Source organism: Callospermophilus lateralis, chromosome 3, assembly GCF_048772815.1.
Source record: "Callospermophilus lateralis isolate mCalLat2 chromosome 3, mCalLat2.hap1, whole genome shotgun sequence".
NCBI lineage: Eukaryota > Metazoa > Chordata > Mammalia > Rodentia > Sciuridae > Callospermophilus > Callospermophilus lateralis.
Window position 1 is genome coordinate 12,474,017 of NC_135307.1, and position 15,403 is coordinate 12,489,419.

At 60.3% G+C, this 15,403-nt stretch overlaps 2 protein-coding genes across 2 annotated transcripts in view; one reads left to right on the top strand and one right to left on the bottom strand.

Annotated features, from left to right (window-relative positions):
* Positions 1–8,309, top strand: part of Asb2 (ankyrin repeat and SOCS box containing 2) — a 36,151-nt gene extending 27,842 nt beyond the window's left edge. Inside the window, exons 8-10 of the mRNA XM_076849718.2 lie at positions 3,700–4,261; positions 5,141–5,294; positions 7,638–8,309. Of these exons, the coding sequence (XP_076705833.2) occupies positions 3,700–4,261; positions 5,141–5,294; positions 7,638–7,774 (853 nt within the window). The 3' untranslated portion in view covers positions 7,775–8,309. The remainder of the gene's footprint in view (positions 1–3,699; positions 4,262–5,140; positions 5,295–7,637) is intronic.
* Positions 8,310–12,133: 3,824 nt separating this feature from the next.
* Positions 12,134–13,096, bottom strand: Fam181a (family with sequence similarity 181 member A). Its single transcript, XM_076848000.2, has one exon. The coding sequence runs from the start codon at positions 13,010–13,012 to the stop codon at positions 12,134–12,136; it is 879 nt and encodes a 292-aa protein (XP_076704115.1). The 5' UTR covers positions 13,013–13,096.
* Between the last annotated feature and the right edge of the window lie 2,307 nt (positions 13,097–15,403).

Here is a 15,403-nt window from a genome sequence, read left to right on the forward strand (position 1 = left end):
CAGACAGAGGCGATTCTTGGGCGTAGCTGCTCAGGGGACCCTGCGTTTCTGCAAACCCTATGCCCTGGCCCGTTCTCAGAGGCTCTGGTGTAGCCATCTGGGCTTTGGTTGGGACTTCAGTGTTTCTAAAGCTGCCTGGCTAATCTTACTCTGCAGCTGGTGAGGGGAGGGGGTGGGGAGGACCAGGATCTTTGCATTTATGGCCAGTAGAAAATATAAACTTGCATTTGAGGCTTCCCTCTGATCTCTTGTTTTCAAACATTCTTTCTTTCATACACACAAACCTGGGGCTGGGTTGTCTGAGCAGCTCAGCTGTACTGGTGGGACAGCTGCTTCCCACATGAAAGTCAAGTTCACCTGTCACGCTGACAGCAAATGCTGACGAAGGTCAGACCACATTTCCTGGTGACCCCGAGCTTGTCATATTGGGTGCAGAGGACTGGGACTGTCGGCATACTGGCAGCCACTACTTCTTCTTCTTTCTTTTTTAAGATGTTGATGAACCTTTATTTTATTCATTTATTTGTATGCGGTGCTGAGAACTGAACCCAGTGCCTCACACGTGCTAGGCAAGTGCTCCACCACTGAGCCCCAGCCCAGCCTGCCGCTGCTTCCTGAACGTCTCCTGTGCACTCATCCTACAGAGAGGGAGAGCTCATTTTTCCCCCTAGATAGTGGCCTTGGTGGAAGAGATGATTAAATTGTGTCCTGTAATCTGGGCATGGCCACCCTGCCTTGCTGGGTTGTCAGGGAGAATTCATACTTATCTCTCGGGGTCATTTGAGGATTAAGCAAGGTAGATGCATAAAGCAGTCAGAGGGAATGCTCAGCAATATGATGATCACAGTTATTGGGAGAGGGAAGTATTCACAGCCATAGGGGCTCAAGGAAAGGTAGCTGAAGCCATCAGCCTTGTCACCACCATCACCATTATTATGATTAAGTGCCCTCTGTATAAGCATGGCTCAGGGAGGTTAAGTGACATGGCTGGGATGGCCCAATGCTGAGAGGCAGAGCTGGTTGGTCACCCAGGGCCACCTATTTCTGGGACCCCCAGTTTCCTTGCTGCCCACACTGGACTCCACACTGCTAAAAACAGCCTGCGTTGGTCCAAATCCCTCATCTATTCCCTGCTCCTGGCTGGACTCAGGCAAGATGCGGAGCCCGCGACAGGCCGCGCGGGAAGGCCGCAGCCTTGGGCAGCTAGAACTCTCGGCAGAGATCAAGGTCAGGGGCAAGGAGAGGGGGTTCTGTTAGTGATGGAGGGAGTCTCAGAACAAGGCCCAGCTGTCTGGACCGCAGACCAGAGGTGGCCAGCCGAGCTGCTCCTAGATACAGCCCCAGGCAGGCCTGCTCTGCCCCAGGCCTTTGCCAACAGAGCTGGGCTGGGGGTGCAGCTCCTGTCTGGGGAGGGAGGGAGCCAGGCCTCCCAGACACCTAGGGTTCTATGGGCAATGGTCACATGCTTTCTCTCCATAACGGAGCATTTGAGTGACAGCAAGCTAATCCTAGCACCTGCCACTGGGAGAGGTACAATGACTCCAGCCTTGTTTGGGGTCATCCCCTTGCCTTCCTGCCCGCTGTGGTTCACAAAATGCGCTGGGGGACAGGATTGGCCGGGCCCAGTGGGCTGCCCGTGGAGCCACTCTCCACAGTGCAGAGTAGGCACCCTGGGAAGGCCTAGCCTGCAGGCACCTCCATTCCCCAGCTTTGCCCCCCACCTTCTGCCCTCGCCCTTTCCGCCCGTGCCTAGGCTTAGTCTCACAATGCGGGGGCTGTGGGTACCACACATTTATCTCCTGGTTGGCAAGTCCTGAGGAAGCTCACAGCAACCCGGTGATTCACTATGTTATTGCGACAACCCTTCTGGGGCCTGAGGCGGCACGTCTTGTACTTGTTTCTGCAGGGGTTTGCTGGGGACCCACTGGGACCTGCCAGGATAGCAGGATAGCAGGCCAGCAGCCCCGGGGCAGTGCCTGGGCCTGTCATGGCTGTTACAGAGCATTTATTGGCCATGGCCGTGGTCCAGGGCGAGGCCCCGGCCCTGCCTTTGACCAGCACCTCTGCAGAGCAAGGTCAGGCCTCCAGGGCCTGCACAAATAAAAATTAGGAGGCAATTAGCCCCCCAGGGTGTGTGGATTTTCTTTTGAGGTTTAAGAGGCAGATTTTAGCCAAACACAGTGTCACTGGCAATAATAATACTTTCCACTGAGATCCCAGCAGGAGGCTGCTGGCATCAGATTTCCAGGAAGTCAGAGAGATTCCCTGTGCCAAGAGTAGGAGAGGCGTGGGAACCAGCCCGGTGGCACCTGCTCCCTCCCCCCCCTCACGGCCACCTCTTGGAACAGCACACAGGGCTGTGAGGTCACCTATCAGCCCCGACCGGACAGATTAGGGTCTGGAATCATGTCGGTGGCAGGTGCTTGTTCTTGGGGGCAGCAGGGGCTTAGGGGAAGAGTGCCAAATCAAGGGGTCCTGGGGTTGAGCCCCGAGAGCTATTGCATGACTTTTCATTAAGCTCTCTGAGCCACAGCGGCTCAAAAGAAGTCCACAGTCTGCTCCGGCCACCCCAGGGCTTCAGTGAAGGGAAACCAGGCAGGTAAGTTCACTCATTGTGAAGATCAAAACCCCGAGATACATCAGCTGTCACTCTGACTGCTCTATCAGAAGTAGGGGAGGGGTTAAGAGCTGGCCTCAGGGTTCAAATCCTGGCCCCCCACTATCTGGCTGTGTGACCTTGGGGAAGTCGGATACCCTCTATGGGCTTCATCTCCTCATCTAGAAGGGCTGTTGGGAGGACTTCAGAGATGAAAGGAGTCAGAGGGTTGAGATCAGTGTCTGGGTCCCATTGCAGGGAGCACCACTAGCAGTGGCCCACTGGGTCAAAGGCAAGCAGGGAGAAGCTGGGGTCAGCTTCAGGGGAAGAGGAGGAGGCACTGAATCTCACAGGAGGGAGAGAAGGATCTGGGGACACAGCTGGCTAACCAGCCTGGGGAAGGAGTGGTTGGGTCCAGATAAGTATGTTCTCTCCTGTCCCTCAGGACCCCTGGCTTCACCAGGGTCCTGAGGCAGGACAGTTGAGCCCGGAGCCAGAGGGAGGGCACAACCCCTGGTTTGCCTTCTCTGTATGGCGGAGCAGGCCCCTTAACCTCTCCGAGCCTTGGCTTTTCTCATTTGCAGAGTGGGAATGACGAGATGTGATTCATGTGTTTTGGTAAAGATCAAACCAAATTTCCTGGGTGTCCTGCCCCAGGACCCAGGACTTTACCATGAGGCTCTGCTGCCTCCTGCAGGGAGTAGCCTGGACGTTCACTAGGTTTGGGGACCTCCAGTCAATTCCTCCAGATTATTGGACTGGGAATGGGCAATCCCCATCCCTTAGCCTGAAACAAGTCAGTGGGAGATTCCTGAGCCACAGTCTAGCCTGGCTGAGATTTTTTTTTAAGAACCCAGACTTTGGAAGGCAAGGGTTCTGGGTGAAAAGCCAGCTCCACCCCTTCCTGGCTGAGAATTAGAGAAGATGGTTGAAGCTCTCTGAGCCTCAGTTTCCCTATCTATAAAACGGGGACAGAAAGAGACAACCCCCTTTGCCCCCAAAGTGGTAGTCATGAGCTTGATTGCCCCTCGGTGCCCTCTGTTGGCGGGGTTGCCTGACCTGCCGGCCACCCAGTGACCCACCCCTGCCCTGCCCACCCGCAGAATCGTGCAAATGCTGCTGCCAGTGACAAGTCGCACGCGCGTGCGCCGGAGCGGCATCAGTCCACTGCACCTGGCGGCGGAGCGCAACCACGATGCGGTGCTAGAGGCTTTGTTGGACGCACGCTTCGACGTGAACACGCCGCTGGCGCCCGAGCGCGCGCGCCTCTATGAGGACCGCCGCACCTCCGCGCTCTACTTCGCGGTGGTTAACAATAACGTGTATGCCACCGAGCTGCTGCTGCTGGCTGGCGCCGACCCCAACCGCGACATCATCAACCCACTGCTGGTGGCCATCCGCCACGGCTGCCTGCGCACCATGCAGCTGCTGCTGGACCACGGCGCCAACATCGACGCCTACATCACCACGCACCCCACCGCCTTCCCCGCCACCATCATGTTCGCCATGAAGTGCCTGTCGCTGCTCAAGTTCCTCATGGACCTCGGCTGCAACGGCGAGCCCTGCTTCTCCTGCCTGTACGGCAACGGCCCGCACCCGCCCGCCCCGCAGCGCTCCGGCAGGTTCTACGAGGCGCCCGTGGACAAGGAGCCCAGCGTGGTCCAGGTGCGCGGGCATCGTGGGGTCCAGGGGTGGCCTGCCGGTCCGTGTGCTTTGGAGGTGGTGGAGCCAGGTGTCAGAGTACTTTAGAAGTAGTGTAGACTCGTGGTTAGCACACTTTGGCGAGAGTGTGGACAGCGTTAGGGGCAGCAGAGCATGGAGGCCCATGAGAGTGGGAGGCAGTGTGGGTTAGTGGTCAGTGCTCCAGCGATGGTGAGAACTAGCGATTAAGGGGCTTCGGAGGGAGTGTAAACTTGTAGTTAGCTACTTGGGAGGCAGCGGGTTGGTGGTTAGCACCTTCAGAGGCAGCAGAACTTCGTGGGTCACGTTGGATGATGACATAAATCCTTATTTTGTTCTGCTGTGTTTGGGACGTTAAGACCATAGCAGTGCAGCTAGGGGTTGGTAGGGAACTGATCAACCCAGGCTCATCAGCCCTGCAGAGTGGCACCTGGAATGTGCTGGTGAGCAGCGGGAACCAGAGGGCAGGTGTGAGGTTAGGGGAGGGCAGAAAAGCCCTGTCCCAGAGGTAGGACCTGCGTGATGTTGGTTTAAGCCAGTCTGTAAAATGAAAAGGAAATGAAGAGCCATTCTGTTGTAATGGTTCGTGACCATCATTTATGGGCTGCCTACTGTATACAAAGAAGTTTCTGTGTCTGTTACCTGAATTCTAATTTTTAAAAATCCCCTTGACATGGGCAGCATATACCCATTTTGCAGCCAAAGAATTGAGGCTCAGAGAGACCACGTGATGTGCCTGAGGTGCCCATCTTCACAGGGTAGGGGCCTGGGTCGATGAGGGGAAAAGGTTTGCAGAGTGGACCTGGCCCGGGAGCACCGGTTGCCTCCTGGCCTCAGGGTCCCTGAACGTGTGCTGCCTTTCAGTTCTGTGAGGTCCTCTCGGCGCCCGAGGTGAGCCGCTGGGCAGGGCCCATCATCGATGTCCTCCTGGACTACGTGGGCAACGTGCAGCTCTGCTCCCGGCTCAAGGAGCACATCGACAGTTTCGAGGACTGGGCCATCATCAAGGAGAAGGCAGGTAGGGGCAGTTGCTGCCAAGCTGGCAGGTCCCCCCCCCCCCCGGGACTGTGACTGCTACCAGTGGGTAGTGCCAGGCTCTGCTCTGTGCTGCCTGTCACCTACAATGTGTTGCTGGAGCCTCCTTAGATGATAATTGAGAAGACCAAGCCTCAGAGATGTCACCAGGGCCAAAGTCACCCCACTAGGTAGTAGCAGGCAGGGATTCAAACCCGGGTCTGACCAACGTCCACCCATGCTGTTAGAAGTGTCTGGCCTCCGGAGGAGGGCTGTGGAGTCTGTTGCCACATTCTGGGGCCTGAGGCAGTGTGGAGGAGGAGGAGAGGATGGGGATGGGTGTGTCCAATGGACGCTTGGAATCAGCAGCCGTTGGGCCTGAGACACTGCATTCCACTGGCTTCTGGGTGGGGCCGGTGCTGCTGGCCCACAGATCACCTGTGGCCCCAGATCTGCTGTGGAGCAGACCCTGGGCTCGGAGCCAGCCTTACCAGCCACAAGCAGGATAGTTGTTCGGGTGGGTTCCTCCCACCCGAACAGAGGAGGTGGAGCAGGCTCACAGCCCAGCCCCTCCCAGCTCTGGCACAGGGAAATGGGGTCTAGCCACTGTCCAGCTCATGTGTACAGTTTAGATGGGTCAGCCCGTCTGCCTCCTCAGTCCAGGGAGGCCAGAATCCTTCTTAGGCATTATGGACTCACCTGGGCAGGTGAGGCGTCATAAGCAGTATTGGTGACAGCCGTGGACATCTGCCCGGAGGAGTTCAGCTGCCCAGGGCTGTCTTGGGCTCTGGCCAGGTGTCTGTCAATCAGGTGATGAAGTCTGACCTCCACCAGGCTATTGCCACGCCCTCACAGCTGCTCCTGTCCCATGAGACTGCTGCTTCAGCTCCCCGACACTGACTCCCCAGGTTCTCTGTTGATCCTGCCCCTCCGTGAACCCAGACTCTAGTGTTTTCCATTGGCACCGCTGCCGAAGAGCACTTGAGCTGATGTCTCTGATACAGCCACTGCGGCAGCAGCAGGGTAGGGCGGTGACCGGCCACTCTCCAGGCAAACACAAACCTTCCTCGACTCTTGAGTAACTGGCAGCTGGCACCCTGATCCTTGGCCACTAGAGGGTGGAGCGGTCCGTGTCTGGACGTGGGCCCCACTGGCTCTGTCCCCCGCTGCTGCCCGGCTGCCTTCCCCAGGGAGGGGCAGTGTCTCAGAGCTAAGCCTTCCCCAGGGCCCTTGGTGTTCTGTCAGGTCAGCCCAGGGGACCGACAGCTCTAAACCAGCACCTCTGGGTTCAGGTCCACCTCCCGCTGCAGGACCCTCTCCGCCTGCTTTTGCGTTGGAGCCTCTGATGCTGACCTCATTATCCTGGACAGGAGGCGGAGGAGGCCCTGAAGGGCAGCAGGGCATTGATTCACAGCCCCTCCCCCCCAGGGCTCCCTTTGGGTCCCATACCCCAACCTCCCCAGGGAAGGTGCTGCCTCGGCAGAGGGCGGGCTCCATCCCAGGGAGAGCAGAGGGGTGGGTGGGTGGGCCAGGGGTACCAGGTGGTGCTTGGCCCCGGGCCTCCTCAGTCCCTCCCTCCACACCCTCCGCCCACCCCACCTGCGGCTCCTGGCCCCTGGGCCAGGCCCCTGCTGCCTTCCTGTCTTGGGATGCCTTTGCCTCCTCACCACCTGGCCCCATGGGATGTGGAGCCTTCTCACAACTCCTGGGCCACCATGGGCCTGCGGTGGCAAGGGGGCAGTGATGCTTGCTAATGAATGTGGGGACATTCTTTGATTTGACAAACACCTTCCATGTGCCCAAATAAACAAATGACCCATTACTGGGTGTATGGTCCCTGCCCGGCCTCTCCCCACCCCGCCTCCCAGCTGAGAAACTGCTGCAGGAGGCCTTCCAGGGAGACTGGATGGGCAGCCCGGTGGGACTGTGAGCCCTCAGGGCATAGAGCTGAATTCCTTGTGTGGGGGCACCTAAGAGGTCAAGCTCTGACCCCTCCACAGTGGCTACTGGGGGGTCCGGGTTGTGTGTGAAGAGGAAGGAGCTCAAGACAAGGGAGAGGCCAGCGTTATCCCAGAGCCTCCTGGGTAAGGCCCAGAACCTCACTGAGCCGCAGTTTCCTCAGCTGTACAATGGGGGGTACTCACCCTGTTGACTTCCTGGGGCAGTGCAGATCCATGCGGGTGACACCGGAAGGCGCTTTGCCAGGTCTCCTCAGTTGTAGGGACGGGGGTACAGAAGCAGACACCCCTCGCACTTAGCTGTGCCACCCAAGGGCCTCCCTGAGCCAGAGGCGCAGACGCACACCCTTGTCGGTGGTACCCAGCGTCTCTTTCCCTCCTTTCTGCAGAACCTCCGAGACCCCTGGCTCACCTTTGCCGGCTGCAGGTTCGAAAGGCCATCGGCAAGTATCGCATCAGACTCCTGGACACGCTGCCCCTCCCAGGGAGACTGATCAGATACCTGAAATACGAGAACACCCAGTAAGGGCCTGGGAAGCCGAGTGGCCCCTCACACAAGTTCTCCAAGTCTCAGGACGGTGGTGTCCCCACATCCAGGAGCACCAGGGGCAGGACAAGGCTGCAGGCTGCCTTCCTCTCGGCTGGGACAGCCACCGTGTCTTGCCGGGTCTGTGCCCAAGCTTTGTCCAGAGCAGAGAGCACGGCACCCGGAATCGGAGAAGAATCATCTGTTTTCAGACTGTGGAGTAGAGCCCAGACCTTCTCTGCCCCTGGGAATGAGGGGCGGGCTCCATCCCGGAGCCTGGACAGAACCTGAGGGGGGTCTGGGGAAGGTGGGGGCCATAGCGACCCCTGGCCTCCACCTGAACTGTGCCGGAGGACTCCCAGGCACGGGCTCGCCTCTCTGGGATGGGGAGACCTGGCTTCAGAGCATTCCCCGTGCTCCCCCACCACTTCGTGTAACCCCCCACTTGACCTCAACCTCTGAGCGGGGCCAGGACCAGGGAGGGGGCCCTGGGTCTGGAGGTTCACTGAGTACAATAAATGCTGCACACATGTCACCCTGCCCGGCGACGGCGTCCCTTTCACGGACTCCCCTGGGGCCTGAGGTCCTCAGTCCTGCTCCAGGCAGTGGTGGGGACAAGACACGGGGAATGTGTCATCCAAGAAGGTGTACCTTTCACTGACAGGAGGGACCCCAGGGCCCCGGGTTTTCCTGTCCTGTTCGGTCACCGTGGAAACGGGAGCTTCATCGGGATCAGGGTGTCGGTGCCCACAGGTCTTCTGGCACCAGGGCTGAGCCTCCAGCCCCCCCTGTTTTGCGACAGAAGTTGAGATAGGAAAAGAATCCGTGGTGGGCTCTGTGGTGGATGTGCTGGACGGAGGGCGGGCAGGCGGGTGCAGCCCTGGCCCTGGCGGATCATGGGGGAGCCAGGCTTTGGGGTGAGGTGGGTGAGGGGATGAGGTTCGCCACCGTCATGGGGTTTTCTCAGGGGCCCCTGGGCTAAGACCCCGCAGCCCGGCTTCATGGGAGCTCCCTAACTCCTCAGTGTTCTCTCTGCACCTTAATTGAAGCCTCGCATCTGGGTGCTCACAGCCACAGCAGGGCAGGAATGGCCAGCCTGGGGTCCGGTGGGATCTTCACCAAGGCCAGGGGTAGTTCTGGGCCTTTGGAAGGTGAGCTGCTGGGCCTGTGGGCGAGAACTGCCCAGCCCCGTTTGGCTGGCTCCTCTGGTCCCTCCTCTGAACAGTGAGCCATGGGGCCCTGGTGGCCTTTCTGCTCAGACACACAGGTGTCCGTGGAGTCAGGAGATCCTAGGAGAAGCAGCACTTCGCAGCCCTGGGTCAGACGGGGCCCAGCCACATCCTACCCGGGCTGGATGTATTGGTAGGAGACAGACCCCGGGCAGGAAGGAGACTTGCCTGGACACCCAGCTTTCCATGTGGCTGGAGGAATCGTGGGGTCTCCCTGACTGGGCATCTCAGCCCTGGGGCGCAGGGGGAAGCGGCTGGTAAGGCTCAGCTCCTGGGTGCCCCGACTAGAAGAGGGCTTGCCGACCCACATCAGATGACTGTTGGTCAACGTGAGCAGTGGCGGTGCAGGGTGGAGCGAGGTCATCACGGCCAGGCTGAGCTGCTGGGTACACGTGGGCCAGGGTGGGCATTAGGCAAACACCTGCTGCCCAGGTCATTCTGTCCAGAGAATCCTGACAGCCGGTAGCCCAGAGTCGGCTCACTGAGAGGTCCAGGTGGACGGGGCACCGCTCTGAGGAGACTAGGGTGCTAGGGTGCAGGACCCGGGTGGAAGGGGTAGGGCCTGGAGCTCAGCCACCAAGCTCAGTACAGGCCCCGAGTGGAGGGGTTTGGTCCCCTGAGCTGGGATATACCAGGGTCATCCTTGTCCATCACTGGGTCAGAGATCTGGTCTGCCTTCTCCCGAGGTCCCTGCCCAGCCCTGGCCTTCTAAGGTCCCTGCTCCCTCCTGTCCACAATCCAGTGGCCAAGGCCTGGCCTGGGGCCTGCTCCAGGGGTCAGTTCCGATTGCTTGGTGCCCACGTGAGGCCCTGCGTTCCTCGTTTGGCCTTTTCTCCTTCAGAAGAACTGACAGCCTCTGCCCTCTGCAGAAGCTGCCAGCCCCTGCCACGTGACCCAGCCCAGGAGGGTTTTCAGGCTCAGAGATGTCACACAGCATCACAGAACCTTCCTGTCCTGGAAGGCGGGCAGCGACTCCGCCCTGAGCAGATGTGCTGAGCCTGCGGTGGGCTCCACGCTGAGAGGCAGGAGCCCTACTGGCCTGGTCCCCTCACGTGCTCTTGGCCGGGGGCTGTGGCTGCCTTTTTTTTTTTAAATAGCAAAGCCTCCCCAGATGTACACAGGTGTGTTCCCCAGTTTCTTTCCATGTGGGGGTTCGTTGTGCCTCTGGTTGGGTCTTAGAAATGAAGCCTCCGACTTTCGGATGCATGGGTTTGCAGGGGTCCCCTGGAAAGTCAAGCTCCAGTGGGGACAAGCTGGTTTCCAACCAAGAACCCCAGCAGGACTGGGCTCAGGCAGCACTCTGGGGAGTGTGGCTGCTTGGATATTTACTATGGCAGGGCCTTTAGACGCCACCATTTAAGTAGGAAGGGGACTTGTGGTCAGGGCAGTTTTTAGGGATCTGTGCAGTGCAGTGTACTGGGCCTGTGGTCCATCTCATTTTTTTAGTTGAGGAAATCTCAACGAGAGGTTAAGTAACTTGCCCAGTATCACACAGCTGGTAGGTGACAGGGTTGGGAATGCAAGATTTAATGCCTTGCTGTACGGTTGGAGGCAGTGACTGAGGCACAGATGGGCTTCAGAAGGCCTGTGTGATGACGCTTGGGGGCAGAGGAAAGCACATGCCTCATCCTGGCCCCTTAGTCTTCTTTGAGACCAGGCAGTCTGGGGCTGCGGGTCCAGCCGAGAACCTCCCACCTCCCAAATGTCAGATAATCACTCAGAAACTCTGCCCCGTCTTGCCGGCACCTATGGCTCCAAAGTCTTCTGAGGCCATCAGATGTGAACCACCCAGTGAGTGAGCTGCCCTCCAGTGGCCTCCTGGAGGGTCAGAGGGGCCCGACGCAGCCCTAATCCTGGAGTCCGTGCTGGCTGAGGGGATTCAGAGCCGCATGGAGGCCCTGACCCAGGCCTACGGGCTGCAGATGAGGAGGCCGAAGCTGGCAGGGGTTAGCTCAGCCAGGATCCTACTGCTGATGAGGTGCCACCGTCTCCTCTGGACCCTGTTTGATGACCCTGTTTTGATCAACTGGACAGCTCCGTATCCTGAAGGCCCAGCCCTGACCACCACAGGACCACAGCCAGGGCAGCAGAGCGATCCTGGGCTATGAGCAGGGGCTCTACTAGTTGAGTCCTGCCAGCCAGGGCCACCTCTGGCCACTGGTGGCCCTCTGTGCTGGCACAGGCAGACGGCTTGTGTTCCATGGAGAGGTGACCAGGACAGGAATTGGCGGGAACCTGGGATCTGAATTTGCTAGAGGTCATGGCCTTGCTGTTTGGGTTGGGGCCTGGTTTGGGGGGTTTGTTCTGTTCTGCCCATGGACTTAGAACATGAGGCTATGCTCACAACAGGGACAGTTTGGTCAAACCACCTGTTTTGTCCTCAAGGGGCTGAACGGTTGGGCCCGGCTCCTCCGGCCATGGGACTGCCTACAGCGAGCCAGACTGCAGTCTGCCTCCCTGGCCCAGAGCAGCGGGGACCCTCCAGGTCTGGCCTTGCCCGACTTCTTGTCTTCTGACGCGGGTTCAGAGCCCTTCCCGGGGGTCCCCGCCCTCCGCCGCCCTGCTTCCTGTGCTCTGACCCGCAGCCCTAGCGCCCATCCCCAGACTCTGTGGAGGCTCTTGCAGTTCCGGCCTCCCCTGGCTGCTGGCCTCCGCAGGCAGCCTGCAGCCCCGGCACAGCCAGGGCTTCCCAGGCCTGGGGCCGCCAAGCTTCATGACACCCACGACGTGGAAACTGCAAAAGAAACGTCTTTATTCTTTCAACCTTCTTAATATTTACAGAGAACAAACAGAACAACAGTGGCACTGGCTCACAGTGGACAGGTGTGAAACTGGCATCTGCGATGCTGGTGGGCAAGGGCCCATGGTCAGCCAAGGGTCAGGGGGATGATCTGCTGGGCCGGACAGGGAGGGGCCCGCCGGGCCCGCCCCCCAGCTGCCAAGGCTGCAGGACTGGCTGGTGACTGCCTGAGAAGCCCCACCGGTGCTGCCTGCCCTGCCCCACACACACAAAGGGAAGGGGTGTTTGGAATGCCCCAGAGGCCACGCCACTGCCCAGCCCCCTCCTCCTAAGGAGAGCTCGTGGGGCCCCTGATTTCTGGAGGAGGGGGCCGAGTCCCTCCCAGCCCAGCTAGAGGTAGCCGAAGACGTTGAAGATGGGCGGGGGCACGGCCGGCTTGGTGGGGATGGGCTTCAGGACCACGGGTCTGTGCACCTTCTGCCCCGGGCCTTCCACATCCTTGCAGAAGTGAGCCAGCTCCCCGGGCGAGGCTGGGCTCTCCCTCCACAGGCACAGGCCGGGGACCTGGCTGTGGGGCAGGGCCCCTGGAGGGCCTGGGTACATGGGCTGTCCATGGTACTGGAGCGGGCAGCAGCTCCAGGCATCCACACGGCCCACCAGGGAGACCCCGGGCATCTTGAGGGGCTCCTTGTCAGCCAGTGCCCTTGGGGACATGGGCACCGGGGCAGTCTCAGGCCCCAAGGACTCCAGGCCCTTGCGACTTTTCTTACTCTCGTAGGGAGGTCCCTCCCTGGGGCCCAGTCCCCCCTCCAGCCCCAAGGGATAGCTGTGGGTGGGCCTTGGCTCTTCCCAGAAGGAAGCGGGCAGCTGTCTTTTCCTCATGGGCACCTGGCCAGGCTTGGCAGCGTCAGGACTCTGCCCCTGGAGGCTCTGCTCCTTGGGAAGCCGCTCCTCCCTCAAGGGGTTCCCCAGAGCCTTCTCCTTGCAGCCCCCTCCCCCGCCGGGGCTGGCACCAGGGCCCGAGTGGAGGGGCAGCCTCCCGGGCCGGTCTTCGGGCCCCCTTTTCAGGTGGGGCTCAGCGGCCCGGCCAGGAAGGCCCCGCGGGAGCCGCGAGCACTTCTGGGAGAAGCGCTTGAGCTGCTTCTGCAGGTACTTGCGGTGGTCCACGGAGCGGCGGCAGGGCGCGGACTTGTCCAGGGCCGCCTTGATGTCGCTGGAGGCCAGGTTCACAAAGTTCAGCAACATCTTCACGTCACTGTCAGATGCCATCACCAGGGGGCCACTGCCTGGGGCTTTCCATGAAGAGGGTGGACTCTGCTGGTGGCCGGCAGCTCCGAGGAGGGGCGCAGAGCTGACCTGGGGGACGGGACAGGCCGTTGGAGTCTCTTGAGCAGCCACACCCAACCTTCACCTCAGGCCACCAAAGCAGGATGCAGAGTGTCCCCACTCCGGCACCCCTCTGCCCTGAACAGGGTCCTGGGCAATGGGACACAGTTCCGGTGGCTAAGCATTGCCTGAGCTTCTGTGATGGGACGGGCACTAATGGGCTCAGTGAGCCTTCTGGGGTCTGCTGCCCTCTTCTTGCAGCTGAGGCTCAGAGAGGTCAAGCCACTTGCCCAAGGTGACCAGCTACAAGTGGTGCTGCTGGGGTGGCATCCCCGTCTGCCCAACTCCCACACCATGCGCTGCCAACGAGCTCCACTGGCCAGCGAGGTTTTCACTTGGGCACGGAGGCAATTGCTGCACTTAGAGAAGGCCAAGCCCCCTCCCTCCCTGGTGGTGGCCTCCCCCTCCCACCACCCCGCCCCCTCCTCAGACCCACGCTCCACCCCCAACTCTCACCAGGACCAAGCAGGACCCCTGTCTGGCACTTAATCGAGACCTGCCTTGCGGGCTCATCTCAGGCTGCGGGCAGCAGGGACTCCCCCGTAGAAGCATCTGCAGCAATTTCATGCCTCCTCGGCCACCACCCACGGCACTGCGCCCCTCCCCCAGGCCCCAGCCTGCCCCACGCCCCCACCCAGCCGGGCCAGAGCCGCCGGGCCTCCACACTAACCGAAGGTGCGGACCGGGCCCGCCAACGTGGCCCGGCAGGTTCCCCCGCAGACCTGGGGCAGGCCCGGCGGCCGCGAGCTCTGTGCGCGGGCGAGATGTGCGGCCCTTGAGTGGGCTGAATGGAGGACAGCTCCCGGCCGGGGCCCCAGGCCAATCAGGAGCGCCTCTCCAGATACAAAGCATCCCAATCAGGCGGCTGCGCCCCGTTCCCACATTCTTTGCCGTCACAAATTGTCACCATGGGGACCATCACAAAAAAGACAGCTCCCCAATGCAATCATTTCCCGGTCAATTTCTACCCTCGGCCCTGCTCGGCCGGCCTCCACGCCCCTCCTCCCCTTGACCTCGGTTCCCTGGTTTCTCGAGGGGGCTGTGTGTGTGCGAGTGTGTGTGCGTGTGTGTCAATGTCCAGGGCCCAGAGGGGCCGGCCGGTGGAGACGGGCTTGCAAACCTCCCCCAAAGACTGCAGCTGCCATGCTCCAGTGCAGACAGACAATCGGACAGGGTAAGCCGGGCGGGCTGCTTTCCCTGCTGTCCTGGAGTGTTGAGGGCCTCGCTCTCCGTCTCCATCTTTGTCCCTCGCCCTCTCCGCCACCCTTGCCCCAGGGTCCCCCAGGGCCGGGGCGCGGGAGGGCCGTGGGCCGGTGGTGCACCGACGTGGGGAAGGTGGCCGGGACGGCCCTGACGGGTGCTGGCATATCCATGGGAAGGGAGCCGGAGCCCTCAGGAATCTTGTCTTTATGTTTGCTTCCTCAATTGAGCTGCACAAAGCCTGAATTGCCCATTCAGTGCGGCCGGACAAAAGGCTGGCGTTGCACGGTCCCCTTGCATTTGTAGTCAAACAGTTAGGGACTTAAATCGAGTCGTCATGATGGAGAAAGAGGTGGACAAAGCCCATAGAATTGCCATCAGCAAACATTTTCCTGTGTCATATTAGCCAGTCTCCATGGCTCCCCCTGGCCTGGGGACAATGGCACAAGTTTGCACACTTGGCTACTGTCACCGTGCCAACGCCGGCGGGGCTGCAAGCAGGGCCACTTGCTTGGAGCAAGCAAGGGAGCCCAGAGCTGGTGTTGGCCCTGCCCACCAACTGGCCACAGGGAAGGTGAGGCCAATGGCCGGGGCAGCTCCCTGGGAAATGCTGACGGGCAGGGCCTCCCAGCAGCCCGGCCAGTGCTGCCTCCTGGCTTTTCTCCCTGCCTCTGCCTCCCCTTCCTCTCCTTTCCCCTTCTGATGCCTTCTCCTCCTGTCCCCATCGGTCACCAGAAGGGCTGGTGGCCTGTACAGTAGCCTGGGCCTCTGCACCTCACACAGCACCGAGCTCTCAAGCGGCTTTGTCACGTGGCGCTTCATTGACATCTCACATCTTGGTGACCAACACCTGTCATGTGCAGCCACGTGCCTCATGACGATGTCTCAGCCACCAAACTCTCTTTTAGGACAGAGAGAGGAGGAAAGGAGGGAGGGGGGAGGGACGAAGAAAGCAGACGTGTTGGACACCTCCTGTGTGCCACCAGCAGCATTTGGTGGACGGTCCCCTGGGGCAGCCTAGGACTCCTTGGCGTCCTTGCCATTTACAAACCAGGAGAGGGCGGTGGAGTTACC